The sequence below is a fragment of the Ranitomeya variabilis genome, chromosome 4 (assembly GCF_051348905.1).
Source record: "Ranitomeya variabilis isolate aRanVar5 chromosome 4, aRanVar5.hap1, whole genome shotgun sequence".
Taxonomy (NCBI): Eukaryota; Metazoa; Chordata; class Amphibia; order Anura; family Dendrobatidae; genus Ranitomeya; species Ranitomeya variabilis.
In genome coordinates this window covers 67,067,787-67,081,440 of record NC_135235.1, presented here as the reverse complement: position 1 = coordinate 67,081,440, position 13,654 = coordinate 67,067,787, and the positions used below count along the sequence as shown (strand labels likewise).

At 44.7% G+C, this 13,654-nt stretch overlaps 1 protein-coding gene across 5 annotated transcripts in view; it reads left to right on the top strand.

The window, feature by feature from the left end:
* The window catches only part of BORCS7 (BLOC-1 related complex subunit 7), a 115,971-nt gene that overhangs the window by 62,712 nt on the left and 39,605 nt on the right, over positions 1-13,654 (top strand). For all 5 annotated transcript variants that reach the window (XM_077258644.1, XM_077258642.1, XM_077258643.1 and 2 more), the window contains 3 exons: positions 11,192-11,319; positions 11,807-11,957; positions 12,241-12,377. In XM_077258644.1, the coding sequence (XP_077114759.1) occupies positions 11,192-11,319; positions 11,807-11,957; positions 12,241-12,377 (416 nt within the window). The remainder of the gene's footprint in view (positions 1-11,191; positions 11,320-11,806; positions 11,958-12,240; positions 12,378-13,654) is intronic.

The window sequence follows — 13,654 nt, the reverse complement described above, 5'->3', positions numbered from 1 at the left end:
ACGGTGTGGGGGGAGAAACTCAGTCCCCTAGAGCAACCAGCAAGCGAGGAAATCACATTTTAGCAAGCTGGACAAGAAACATGATGAATGCTGATAATCAAAAAATGAACAAACAAAAACTTAGCTTGTCTTGGAGAGACTGGGAGCAAGGTAGTCACAAGGAATCTGAAGAGCACTGAATACATTGATAGCAGGCAAGGAACTGAGTATCCAGGTGGGCTAAATAGGAAACCAACCAGGATAACGAACCAGCTGATGCTGCAACCTGCAGAAAGACAACACTACACAGTACCGCTTGTGACCACTAGAGGGAGCCCAAAAATAGAGTTCACAACAGTACCCCCCCCTTGAGGAGGGGTCACCGAACCCTCATCAAGACCCCCAGGGCGATCAGGATGAGCCACGTGGAAGGCACGAACCAAATCGGCCGCATGAACATCAGAGGCGACAACCCAGGAATTATCCTCCTGACCATAGCCCTTCCACTTAACCAAATACTGAAGCCTCCGTCTAGAGATACGAGAATCCAAAATCTTCTCCACCACGTACTCCAATTTGCCCTCGACCAGCACCGGAGCAGGAGGCTCAACAGAAGGAACCACAGGTACCACATACCTCTGCAACAAAGACCTATGGAACACATTATGAATGGCAAACGATGCTGGGAGATCCAAACGAAAAGACACCGGGTTAAGGATTTCCAAGATCTTATAAGGACCGATGAAGCGAGGCTTGAATTTAGGAGAGGAGACCTTCATAGGAACATACCGAGAAGACAGCCACACCAAATCCCCAACACGAAGTCGGGGACCCACACCGCGGCGGTGGTTGGCAAAGCGCTGAGCCTTCTCCTGTGACAACCTCAAATTGTCCACCACATGGTTCCAAATCTGCTGCAACCTATCCACCACAGAATCCACCCCAGGACAGTCAGAGGGCTCAACCTGACCCGAGGAAAAACGAGGGTGGAAACCAGAATTGCAGAAAAAAGGCGAAACCAAAGTAGCAGAACTAGCCCGATTATTAAGGGCAAACTCGGCCAAAGGCAAAAAAGTCACCCAATCATCCTGATCAGCAGAAACAAAACATCTCAAATAAGTTACCAACGTCTGATTAGTTCGCTCGGTTTGGCCATTAGTCTGAGGATGGAAGGCCGACGAAAAAGACAAATCAATGCCCATCTTAGCACAAAAAGTCCGCCAAAACCTGGACACAAACTGGGATCCTCTATCAGACACAATATTTTCAGGAATGCCGTGCAAGCGAACCACATTCTGAAAAAATAGAGGAACCAAATCGGAGGAAGAAGGCAACTTAGGCAAGGGCACCAAATGGACCATCTTGGAAAAACGATCACACACCACCCAGATGACAGACATTTTCTGAGATACTGGAAGATCCGAAATAAAATCCATGGAAATGTGCGCCCAAGGCCTTTTCGGAACAGGCAAAGGCAAAAGCAAACCGCTGGCACGAGAACAGCAAGGCTTAGCCCGAGCACAAATCCCACAAGACTGCACAAAGGAACGCACATCCCACGACAAGGAAGGCCACCAGAAGGACCTAGCCACAAAATCTCTGGTACCAAAGATCCCAGGATGACCCGCCAACACCGAAGAATGAACCTCGGAAATAACCCTGCTGGTCCATCTATCCGGGACAAACAGTCTCTCTGGTGGACAACGGTCAGGTCTATCCGCCTGAAATTTCTGCAGCACCCGTCGCAAATCTGGGGAAATGGCAGACAAAATCACTCCCTCTCTGAGAATACCAGCCTGCTCATAAACTCCCGGAGAGTCAGGCACAAAACTCCTAGAAAGTGCATCAGCTTTCACGTTCTTCGAACCAGGCAGGTATGAGACCACGAAGTTGAAACGGGAGAAAAACAACGACCAACGAGCCTGTCTAGGATTCAGGCGCTTGGCAGATTCAAGGTAAATCAGATTTTTGTGATCAGTCAAGACCACCACACGATGTTTAGCTCCTTCGAGTCAATGTCGCCACTCCTCAAATGCCCACTTTATAGCCAACAACTCCCGATTACCAACATCATAATTCCGCTCGGCAGGCGAAAACTTTCTTGAAAAGAAAGCACATGGCTTCATCACAGAGCCCTCAGAGCTTCTCTGCGACAAAACAGCCCCTGCTCCAATCTCAGAAGCATCAACCTCGACCTGGAAGGGGAGAGAGACATCTGGCTGACATAAGACTGGAGCTGAAGAAAACCGGTGCTTCAGCTCCCGAAAGGCCTCCACGGCCGCAGGAGACCAATTAGTCACATCAGAACCCTTCTTGGTCAAATCCGTCAAAGGTTTAACCACGCTAGAAAAATTAGCGATGAAACGACGGTAAAAATTAGCAAAACCCAAGAACTTCTGAAGACTCTTAACAGACGTGGGCTGAGTCCAGTCATGAATAGCCCGGACCTTGACTGGGTCCATCTCCACAGTAGAAGGAGAAAAAATAAAACCCAAAAAGGAGACCTTCTGTACTCCGAAGAGGCATTTTGAGCCCTTCACAAATAAAGCATTAGCACGCAGGACCTGAAACACCATCCTGACCTGCTTCACATGGGACTCCCAATCATCAGAAAAGACCAAAATGTCATCCAGATAAACAATCATAAATTTATCCAGATATTCTCGGAAGATGTCATGCATGAAGGACTGAAACACAGAAGGAGCATTAGAGAGTCCAAAAGGCATCACCAAGTACTCAAAATGGCCTTCGGGCGTATTAAATGCTGTTTTCCATTCATCTCCCTGCTTAATGCGCACAAGGTTATACGCACCACGGAGATCTATCTTGGTGAACCAACTGGCACCCTTAATCCGAGCAAACAAATTAGACAATAGTGGCAAAGGATACTGAAATTTGACTGTGATTTTATTCAGAAGACGATAATCTATACAAGGTCTCAAAGAACCGTCCTTCTTGCCCACAAAAAAAAATCCTGCACCAAGAGGGGAAGAGGATGGGCGAATATGTCCCTTCTCCAAAGACTCCTTTATATAACTCCGCATCGCGGCATGCTCTGGTATAGACAAATTAAAAAGTCATCCCTTAGGGAATTTACTACCAGGAATTAAATTTATAGCACAGTCACAATCCCTATGAGGGGGCAGGGCACTGGACCTGGGCTCATCAAATACATCCTGGTAGTCAGACAAAAACTCAGGGACCTCATTAGGAGTGGAAGAAGCAATAGACACCAACGGAGTATCGCCATGAATTCCCTGACAACCCCAACTTGACACAGACATAGCTTTCCAATCTAAAACTGGATTATGAGCTTGCAGCCATTGCAGACCCAAAACGACAACATCATGCAAATTATGCAGAACAAGAAAGCGAATCACCTCCTGATGTACGGGAGTCATGCACATGGTCATTTGCGTCCAATACTGAGGCTTATTCTCAGCCAATGGCGTAGCATCAATTCCCCTCAGAGGAATAGGAAATTCCAAAGGCTCCAGGACAAAACCACAGCGCCTGGCAAACGACAAATCCATCAGATTCAGGGCAGCACCCGAATCCACAAAAGCCATAACCGGGTAGGACGACAAAGAACAAATCAAAGTAACAGACAAAATAAATTTAGGCTGTATAGTACCAATGGTGACAGGTTTAGCGATTTTTTTTAAGCGTTTAGAGCATGCTGAGATAACATGAGTAGAATCACCACAGTAAAAGCACAACCCATTTTGACGTCTATGACTTTGTCGCTCAATTCTGGTCAGAGTTCGGTCACATTGCATAGACTCAGGTCTCTGTTCAGAAAATACCGCCAAAGGATGAGCAGATTTGCGCTCCCGCAAACGCCGATCAACCTGAATGGCTAAAGCCATAGAATCACTCAGACTTGTAGGGGTGGGAAACCCCACCATAACATTCTTAACGGCCTCAGAAAGACCTTCTCTGAAATTTGCAGCCAGGGCACACTCATTCCATTGAGTAAGCACCGACCATTTCCGAAATTTTTGACAATACACCTCTGCTTCATCCTGACCTTGAGAGATAGCCAGCTTCGCTTTTTCTGCCTGATTCTCAAGATTAGGCTAGTCATAAAGCAGCCAAAGAGCCAGAAAAAATGCATCTACATTAAGCAATGCAGGATCTCCTGGCGCCAGAGAGAAGGCCCAATCCTGAGGGTCGCCACGGAACAAGGAGATAACAATTTTAACTTGCTGAGCGGAATCACCAGAGGAACGAGGTCTCAGAGATAGAAATAACTTACAATTATTCTTAAAATTTAGGAACCTAGATCTATCTCCAGAAAACAACTCAGGAATGGGTATCTTAGGTTCTGACATAGGGTATGAATAACAAAATCCTGAATACTTTGCACCCGTGCAGTAAGATGATCCACACTAGAAGTCAGAGTCCGAACATTCATGTCTGCAGCTGAGCTCAAAACCACCCAGAGTTCAAGGGGATGAAAGAAGCTAAACAGACTGCAGCAAAGGAAAAACGGGAGGAAAAAAAAAAAATGTACTCAGGTCTTCTTTTTATCCCACTTCTGCGATGCATTAAACACTTTATGGCCTGCTGTACTGTTATGATCCTTAGTGGTTGAGGATCACAAATTACTCCAGCTAAGTAACAAACATAGGACAAGCTCTAGGGAGGTGGCAAACTGGACTGACCACAAATCTGAACCTATCCAAACACACTAGAAGTAGCCGGTGAACGTGCCTAAAAATCCTAGACGTCTCGAGCCAGCCTGAGGAACTAACTACCCCTAGAGAGAAAGAAAGACCTCTCTTGCCTCCAGAGAAATAATCCCCAAAGATATAGAAGCCCCCAACAAATAATAACGGTGAGGTAAGAGGAAGACACATACACAGGGGTGAAAGCAGATCCAGCAAATGAGGCCCACTAATACTAGATAGCAGAAAATAGAAAAGGAAATCTATGCGGTCAGTAAAAAACCCTTACAAAATATCCACTCTGAGATTTCAAGAACCCCCACACCAACTAACGGTGTGGGGGGAGAAACTCCGTCCCCTAGAGCAACCAGCAAGCGAGGAAATCACATTTTAGCAAGCTGGACAAGAAACATGATGAATGCTGATAATCAAAAAATGAACAAACAAAAACTTAGCTTGTCTTGGAGAGATTGGGAGCAAGGTAGTCACAAGGAATCTGAAGAGCACTGAATACATTGATAGCAGGCAAGGAACTGAGTATCCAGGTGGGCTAAATAGGAAACCAACCAGGATAACGAACCAGCTGATGCTGCAACCTGCAGAAAGACAACACTACACAGTACCGCTTGTGACCACTAGAGGGAGCCCAAAAATAGAGTTCACAACATATATATATACTAGCTGAAGAGCCCGGCGTTGCCTGGGCATAGTAAATATCTGTGGTTAGTTAAAGCACCTCACTTCTCTTATTTTCCCATCACGCTTCTCATTTTCCCCATCACATCTTTCATTTTCCCCCTCACATCTCTCATTTTCTCCCTCACACCTCTCATTTTCCCCCTCACTCCTCTTATTTTCCCCCTCACTCCTCTCATTCCCCCCTAACACTTGTCATTTCGACCTCACATCTGTCATTTTCCGATCACTCCACTATTTTCCCTCACTCCTCTCATTTTGCACTCACACCTTTTCATTTTCACCTCACACCTTTTCATTTTCACCTCAGTATATACATGTTTGTCATCTCCCTTATATATAGTATACACCTGTATGTCATCTCCTGTATATAGTATATACCTGTATGTCATCTCCCCTGTATATAGTATATACCTGCTGTGTGTCATGTCCCCTGTATATAGTATATACCTGTATGTCATCTCCTCCTATATATAGTATATACCTGTATGTAATCTCCTCCTGTATATAGTATATACCTGTGTGTCATCTCACCTATATATAGTATATATCTGTGTGTCATCTCCTCCTGTATATAGTATATACCTGTATGTCATCTCCTCCTATACATAGCATATACCTGTATGTCATCTCCTCCTGTATATACTATATACCTGTAGGTAATCTGCTCCTGTATATAGTATATACCTGTGTGTCATCTCCTCCTGTATATAGTATATACCTGTATGTCATCTCCTGCTGTATGTAGTATGTACCTGTATGTCATCTCCTCCTGTATATAGTATATACCTGTGTGTCATCTCCCCTGTAAATAGTATATACCTGTATGTCATCTCCTCCTGTATATAGTATATATCTGTATGTCATCTCCTCCTGTATTAGACATCGTTCACAAGTTATTTGGTCAGTATTTTTACCTCAGTATTTGTAAGCTAAATTGGCAGCCTGATAAATCCCCAGCCAACAGTAAGCCCACCCCCTGGCAGTATATATTAGCTCACACATACACATAATAGACAGGTCATGTGACTGACAGCTGCCGGATTCCTATATGGTACATTTGTTGCTCTTGTAGTTTGTCTGCTTATTAAACAGATTTTTATTTTTGAAGGATAATACCAGACTTGTGTGTGTTTTAGGGCGAGTTTCGTGTGTCAAGTTGTGTGTGTTGAGTTGCGTGTGGCGACATGCATGTAGCGACTTTTGTGAGATGAGTTTTGTGTGGCGACATGCGTGTAGCAACTTTTTGTGTGTCGAGTTGCATGTGACAGGTTAGTGTAGCAAGTTGTGTGCAGCAAGTTTTGCGCATGGCGAGTTTTGCGCGTGGCGAGTTTTATGTGTGGTGCCTTTTGAGTATATGCAAGTTTTGTGTGAGGCAACTTTTGCATGTGTTGCAACTTTTGTGCATGTGGCAATTTTTCCGCGTGTGCAAGTTTTGCGTGTGGCGAGTTTTCCATGAGGTGAGTTTTGCACGTGTGGCGAGTTTTGCATGTGGAGAGTTTTGAGCGGCGACTTTTGTGTTTCGACTTTTATGTGGCGAGGTTGGTGTATGTGTGGTGAAATATGCGCTGAGGGTGGTATATGTGTTCGAGCACGTGGTAGTGTGTGGCGCATTTTGTGTGTGTTCATATCCCCGTGGTGGTGTGGTGATTATCCCATGTCGGGGCCCCACCTTAGCAACTGTACAGTATATACTCTTTGGCGCCATCGCTCTCATTCTTTAAGTCCCCCTTGTTCACATCTGGCAGCTGTTAATTTGCCTCCAACACTTTTCCTTTCATTTTTTCCCCATTATGTAGATAGTGGCAAAATTATTTGGTGAATTGGAAAGCGCGGGGTTAAAATTTCACCTCACAACATAGCTTTGACGCTCTCGGGGTCCAGACGTGTGACTGTGCAAAATTTTGTGCCTGTAGCTGCGACGCCTCCAACACTTTTCCTTTCACTTTTTCCCCATTATGTAGATAGGGGCAAAATTGTTTGGTGAATTGGAAAGCACGGGGTTAAAATTTCACCTCACAACATAGCCTATGACGCTCTCGGGGTCCAGACGTGTGACTGTGCAAAATTTTGTGGCTGTAGCTGCGACGGTTCAGATGCCAATCCCGGACACACACACACACACACGCACACACACACACACACACACACACACACACACACACACACACACACACACACACACACATTCAGCTTTATATATTAGATATACACTTGTAATGCCTTCACATCCTGTTCCGACCGGATGTGTCCGGATCCCAGAATTCCAAGCAGCGGAAGTTCACCGACCTGCATATTGGGATACCCAAGTGATGGGTGTCTCAATATGGAAACTGCTGGTGGTACCAGCCTCTTGCGCGGTACCACCAGGGGGACACCGTCGCACCACACACACAAACACACTGTATACACCATACACACCACACACTGTATGTGCGGAACCACACACAAACACTATATGCCGTATGCATGACACACACACACACACTGTATACGCCGTATGCACCACAGACACACTGTATATGCCATACGCAGCCTCTTGCGCGGTACCACCAGCGGAACACCATCATGAACACGCCGCCGCCAGGATCAGCCGAATGATTCACTGACTGTCACCATCTTTGTGCAGGAGGAGCGTATGCGCAGTTTTAATGTGACACCACTATCTGTCTGCACAAAGATGGCGGTGGTCTGATTTACTGCGCCTGTGCGAATTCCGCACAGGCGCAGTGAATCATTCGGCAGATCCCGGCAGCAGATGCGCGATGTGTCTACAGGCAAAGGAAGCCGATCACATTAAAAGCGTTTTCCCACAAGCGAAAGTTCATTTAAAAAATTGTGTCTGACCGTGTACGGAGCATACCACATCTCCTGGGCAGGGGAGGAAGCAAAAGACAATACTGACATTACAGCAGGGAATCACAGCGGAATCATTTTGTCAGGTAAAATATTTCACTGACTGTTTTAAACAATATTTTACCTCACAAAATGTATCCTCTGCAATCTCCTGCTGTAATGTCAGTACACTTCATGGAAGTGTCATCGGAAGAAAACCTCTCCCGCGTCCTCAACATAAAATTCTGCTTCAGAAGTATGCAAAAGAACATCTAAACAAGCCTCATGCATTTTCAAAATAAGTCCTGTCGATCGATGAGGTTAAAATAGAACTCTTTGGCCACAATGGGCACAGAATTTCAGGAACAGAACATCTCACCAGCCATTAAACATGGGGGTGGATCAATCATGATTTGGGGTTATGTTGCAGCCAATGGTGCAGGGAACATTTCACGGGTAGACGGAAGAATGGATTCAATCCAATTTCTACAAATTCTTCATGCAAACATAACACCATCTGTAAAAAAGGCTGAAGTTGAAAAGAGGATGGCTTTTACAAATGGATAATGATCCTAAACACACATCAAAATCCACAATAGACGACCTCAAAAGGTGCAAGGTGAAGGTTTTACAATGGCCCTCACAGTCCCCTGATCTGAACATCATTGAAGATCTGTGGCTAGACCTCAAAATAGCAGTGCATGCAAGACACCCCAGGAATCTCACAGAACTGGAAGAATTTTCCAGGGAAGAATGGATGAAAATCACTCAAGCAAGAATTGAAAGCCACAAAAACTTTTTCCAAGCTGTGATACTTGCAAAAGGGGTGCTACTAGGTACTAACCATGCAGGGTGCCCAAACATTTTCCTTTTTTAATATCTTAAAATGGAAATAATGAAAATATGTACCGTATATACTCGAGTATAAGCCGAGTCCCCCTCTCGGCTTATACTCGAGTCATACCCGGGGGTTGGCAGGGGAGGGGGGGCGGGGGCTGTCTAATTATACTCACCTACTGCTGGCGCGGTCCCTGCGCATCCCTGCTTCTTTCAGCGCTGCATATTCTTCCTGTACTGAGCGGTCACATGGTCCCGCTCATTACAGTAATGAATATGCGGCTCCACCTCCCATAGAGGTGGAGCCGCATCTTCATTTCGGTAATGAGCGGTAACTGTGACCGCTCAATACAGGAAGAAGATGCAGCGCTTGAAGAAGCAGGGACTGCATAGCGCCAGCAGTAGGTGAGTATACAGCGCTGCGCAGCGCTGCGTGATATTTACCGCTCCTCGTTCCGGTGCAGCTCCGTCATCAGCGTCCTCTGGCTGTGACGCTCAGGTCAGAGGGCGCGGTGAAGTAGTCAGTGCGCACCCTCTGCTGAATGTCAGTGCTGAAGACGGAGCTGCACGAGGAGCAGGTAAATATTGAAAGTGCCGGGGGTCCTGAGCGAAGAGAGGTGAGTATGTGTTTGGTTTTTTTTAATCGCAGCAAAAGCATATGGGGCAGTGACTGTATGGAGCATCTTATGGGGCCATAACGATTGTGCAGCACTATAAGGGGCAGTGACTGTACGGAGCATCTGTATGGGGCCATAACGATTGTGCAGCATTGTAATGGGGCAAGTGACTGTACGGAGCATCTTATGGGGCCATAATTAACGTTTGTGCAGCATTATATGGGGCAATTGACTGTATGGAGCATCTTATGGGGCCATAACGTTTGTGCAGCACTATAAGGGGCAGTGACTGTACGGAGCATCTGTATGGGGCCATAACGATTGTGCAGCATTATAATGGGGCAAGTGACTGTATGGAGTATCTTATGGGGCCATAATTAACGTTTGTGCAGCATTATATGGGGCAAGTGACTGTATGGAGCATCTTATGGGGCCATAACGTTTGTGCAGCATTATATAGGGCAAATATCTCTATGGAGCATCTTATGGGGCCCTTATTACCCTTTATGCAGGATTATATGGGGCATATTTTAATATGGAGCATCTAATGGGACCCATCAAACTTTATGGAGCATTATATGGGGCTCCTGATTCAATATGGATTAAAAAACACTTAACCTACTGATGTCTCAATTAATTTTACTTTTATTGGTATCTATTATTACTTTTGAAATTTACCAGTAGCTGCTGCATTTCCCACCCTAGGCTTATACTCGAGTCATTGTTTTTCCAGTTTTTTTGTGGCAAAATTAGAGGGGTCGGCTTATACTCGAGTATATACGGTATATATTTTTGTTTCCTAAAATACAAATGTGTCATCTTTAAAGGGTATATCAAGGACTTTAGGAAATAAAACATTTCATAATTTTATTAAGGTACAATCGTAAAAGACGCTTACATAATAGTAACATTAATAGCAGATGACAGAGTTATAAGCTAGGGAAAACAGGTGCAACAAGGGTGCAACACCATTAGTGCAGCATAATAGGCTAGAGCTCAGTATTGAAATCCGTATCTAGAAATAAAGTGCAATAATAGATCCAACAGACCAGAGTAGTCACAAGTGAGGTATATATACATTTAGTACTGACTAACAAACCACAACTGGTCACATATTAATACTGCTCTTACCCATCACTGCCTTGTGGAGAAACGTTAACCCTTAGATGCCAGTCTTAAAGCTCTCATCTAGCAAAATCAGATCTCATGCTTTGCACTGAAGAGGGGCAATACCCTGAAACACTGTGTCTGCAAATGGAGATTCTTTTTTGGCTTTTACCTTAAGTCATATGACAAGGGTCAATATTAAGTGTTAGGATTGCTACTTCCAATAGGTGGCACTAGAGTTCTAGTCCTCTTCCTCTCTGAAGAGGCGATTTGCATATTTATTTCCCACTCTGACACGCCATTCCTGGCTTGTTACTCTCCACAAGGAGAAACATTACCCCTTAAGTTGAGCAGCTTTATAAATGGTTTGTAGATAATAAAATAAGTTTCTTTCAGTTTTATGATCATGTTTAGTGACCCTACTGACTGCTTTTTCTACCAATTACATAGGAATACTATGGGAAGTTCTTAAAGAGTGCAAAGGATTTGAAAACCGATGCATGTGTAACCCCATCCAAACCAGTGCCGAAATTCATACAGGAGGCACTGACTGAAGTTCATGAAGAGGTTTCTTCACGGTAAGAAATTTTAAAGATTGTTACACAAACACACCGGTGGTCACACAGCGGCTTTAGGAGGCCAGTGTACTCCTCGAGTTTTGCAAGAGGAATATGTTTCAGGGAAACAGACTGTGTTTTTCCTGAAGTGTCTTTTTTGTTGCCTTCTAGTGATGAGTGAACGTGTTCGGATAAGGTGTTATCTGAGCATGCTCTGGTGCTAATAGAGTGTCTTCGGCGTACTTGAAAAATATTTCCAAATCCCACGGCTGTATGTCCGAGGCATGCAGGAATTACCTGTTTGTTAGGAATTAGCTATCGAACAGCCACGAGACATGCAGGAGCAGAGACTCGAACATTTTTCGAGCACGGTGAAGACACTCGGTTAGCACATGAGCATGCTCAGATAACACCTTATCCCAGCACGTTCGCTCATCACTACTATTGTACACTTTTCTGTTACTATGGTTTTTTGGCAAGGTGGTTGACTCCTGTTCTCCCTGTATAGCTACTATGGGTGTGGACTTGTGGTACCAGAGTGTTTGGAGAACTGCAAGATCCTGGACTTGGGCAGCGGAAGTGGCAGAGACTGTTACATGCTAAGCAAACTAGTTGGACGTAAGGGACACATCACTGGCGTAGACATGACTGATGAGCAGGTACGGTTTGCTGCCATGCAATAACTGGAGTAATAGAGAAAAAAAACTGTTTGTGACAAAGTTATAACATTTGACCTTTCCCTCTTCAAATAATCGCTGCATTAAAAACATTAATCGTTCACAAAGTGGAGCTGCATGCTTGAAGCAAGAATTGGACATTTGGTTTACACCAATAGAACATATTAGGATTTTTTTCTTCTATGTATATTAAATTTCTTTCATTTTTCACAGTGTTGTAGCATTCACCCTAGGATCTCCTTTTTTTTTTTTTACTTGTTTTTAGATTGAAATCTCCAAACAATATATTGACTACCACATGAAAAAATTTGGTTACCAGCAACCAAATATTAGTTTTGTGAATGGGTATATTGAAGACCTTAAATCTGCAGGCATAGGTGACCAAAGCTTTGACATCATTATGTAAGTACATATTGGAAATTATCAACACAACTGGGAGTGGACACTTAAAGGGAATCTGTCAGCAAATTTTGCTATGTAATCTGAGACCCTGATTCCAACGATGTCACTTACTGGGCTGTGTGTTGCTTCATCAATAAAATCAGTGTATGATCAGCAGGAGATTATCACTACAGGGCTAGGTGTCTTCTGTCTCCTAGTCCAACCATATCTGCCACCACTGATTGACAGCCTTCAGTGTACACTGTGCATAGGCAGAAAACAGCTAATCAGTGGTGTGGGCGGGGTTATACAAAGCTCAGCATTTGAGCACCGGTAGATGTGCAGCAGAGAAAACAGGGATTGTATCAAAATTACAGCATGCAGACCAACAAGTGACACATCGCTAGAATAAGGGTCTCAGCCCCTAAATCATGCTCTGATTACATAGCAAAAACCTGCTGACAGATTCCCTTTAAAGTGAACCTGTCAGATCCCTTCACCCCCGAATTGCTACTATATCAGTATACGTGTCTATTCTTTTAGAGGTTGGAAACAGGCAGGTTCCCTTTAAAGGGAATCTGTAACCAGGTTTTCTCCACCTAATTAGAAAGCAGCATAAGGCCTGTTTCACACGTCAGTGGCTCCGGTACGTGTGGTGACAGTTTTCTCACGTACCGGAGACACTGACTCACGTAGACACATTAAAATCAATGTGTCTCTGCACATGTCAGCGTGTTTTCACGGACCGTGTGTCCGTTTGAAAAACACGGAGACATGTCAGTGTTCGTGGGAGCGCACGGATCACACGGACCCATTAAAGTCAATGGGTCTGTGTAAAACACGTACCGCACACGGATGCTGTCCGTGTGCCGTCCGTGTGCCGTGCAGGAGACAGCGCTACAGTAAGTGCTGTCCCCCCAGCTTGTGGTGCTGAACCCGCCATTCATTTCTTCTCTCCAGCAGAGTTCGCTGGAGAGAAGGAATGAAAAATCAATGTTTTTTTTTATTATTTTTGTCTTTAAAATCAAGTTCCTTGTCACCTCCCACCCACTGTGCGCCTGCCCGCTGGAAATAAGATACTCACCCAGCTCCCTCAATGCTTCCATTCAGCGCCGCAGCTTGTCCTGTATGACCCGTAGGGGTGGAGCTGCATATTCATCACTGTAATGAGCTGCACCACATGACCGCTCATACAGGACAAGCTGCGGCACTGAGAGGAAGCATCGAGGGAGCTGGGTGAGTATTTTATTTCCAGCAGGCGGGTGCACAGGTGGTGGGAGGTGACAAGGAACTTGATT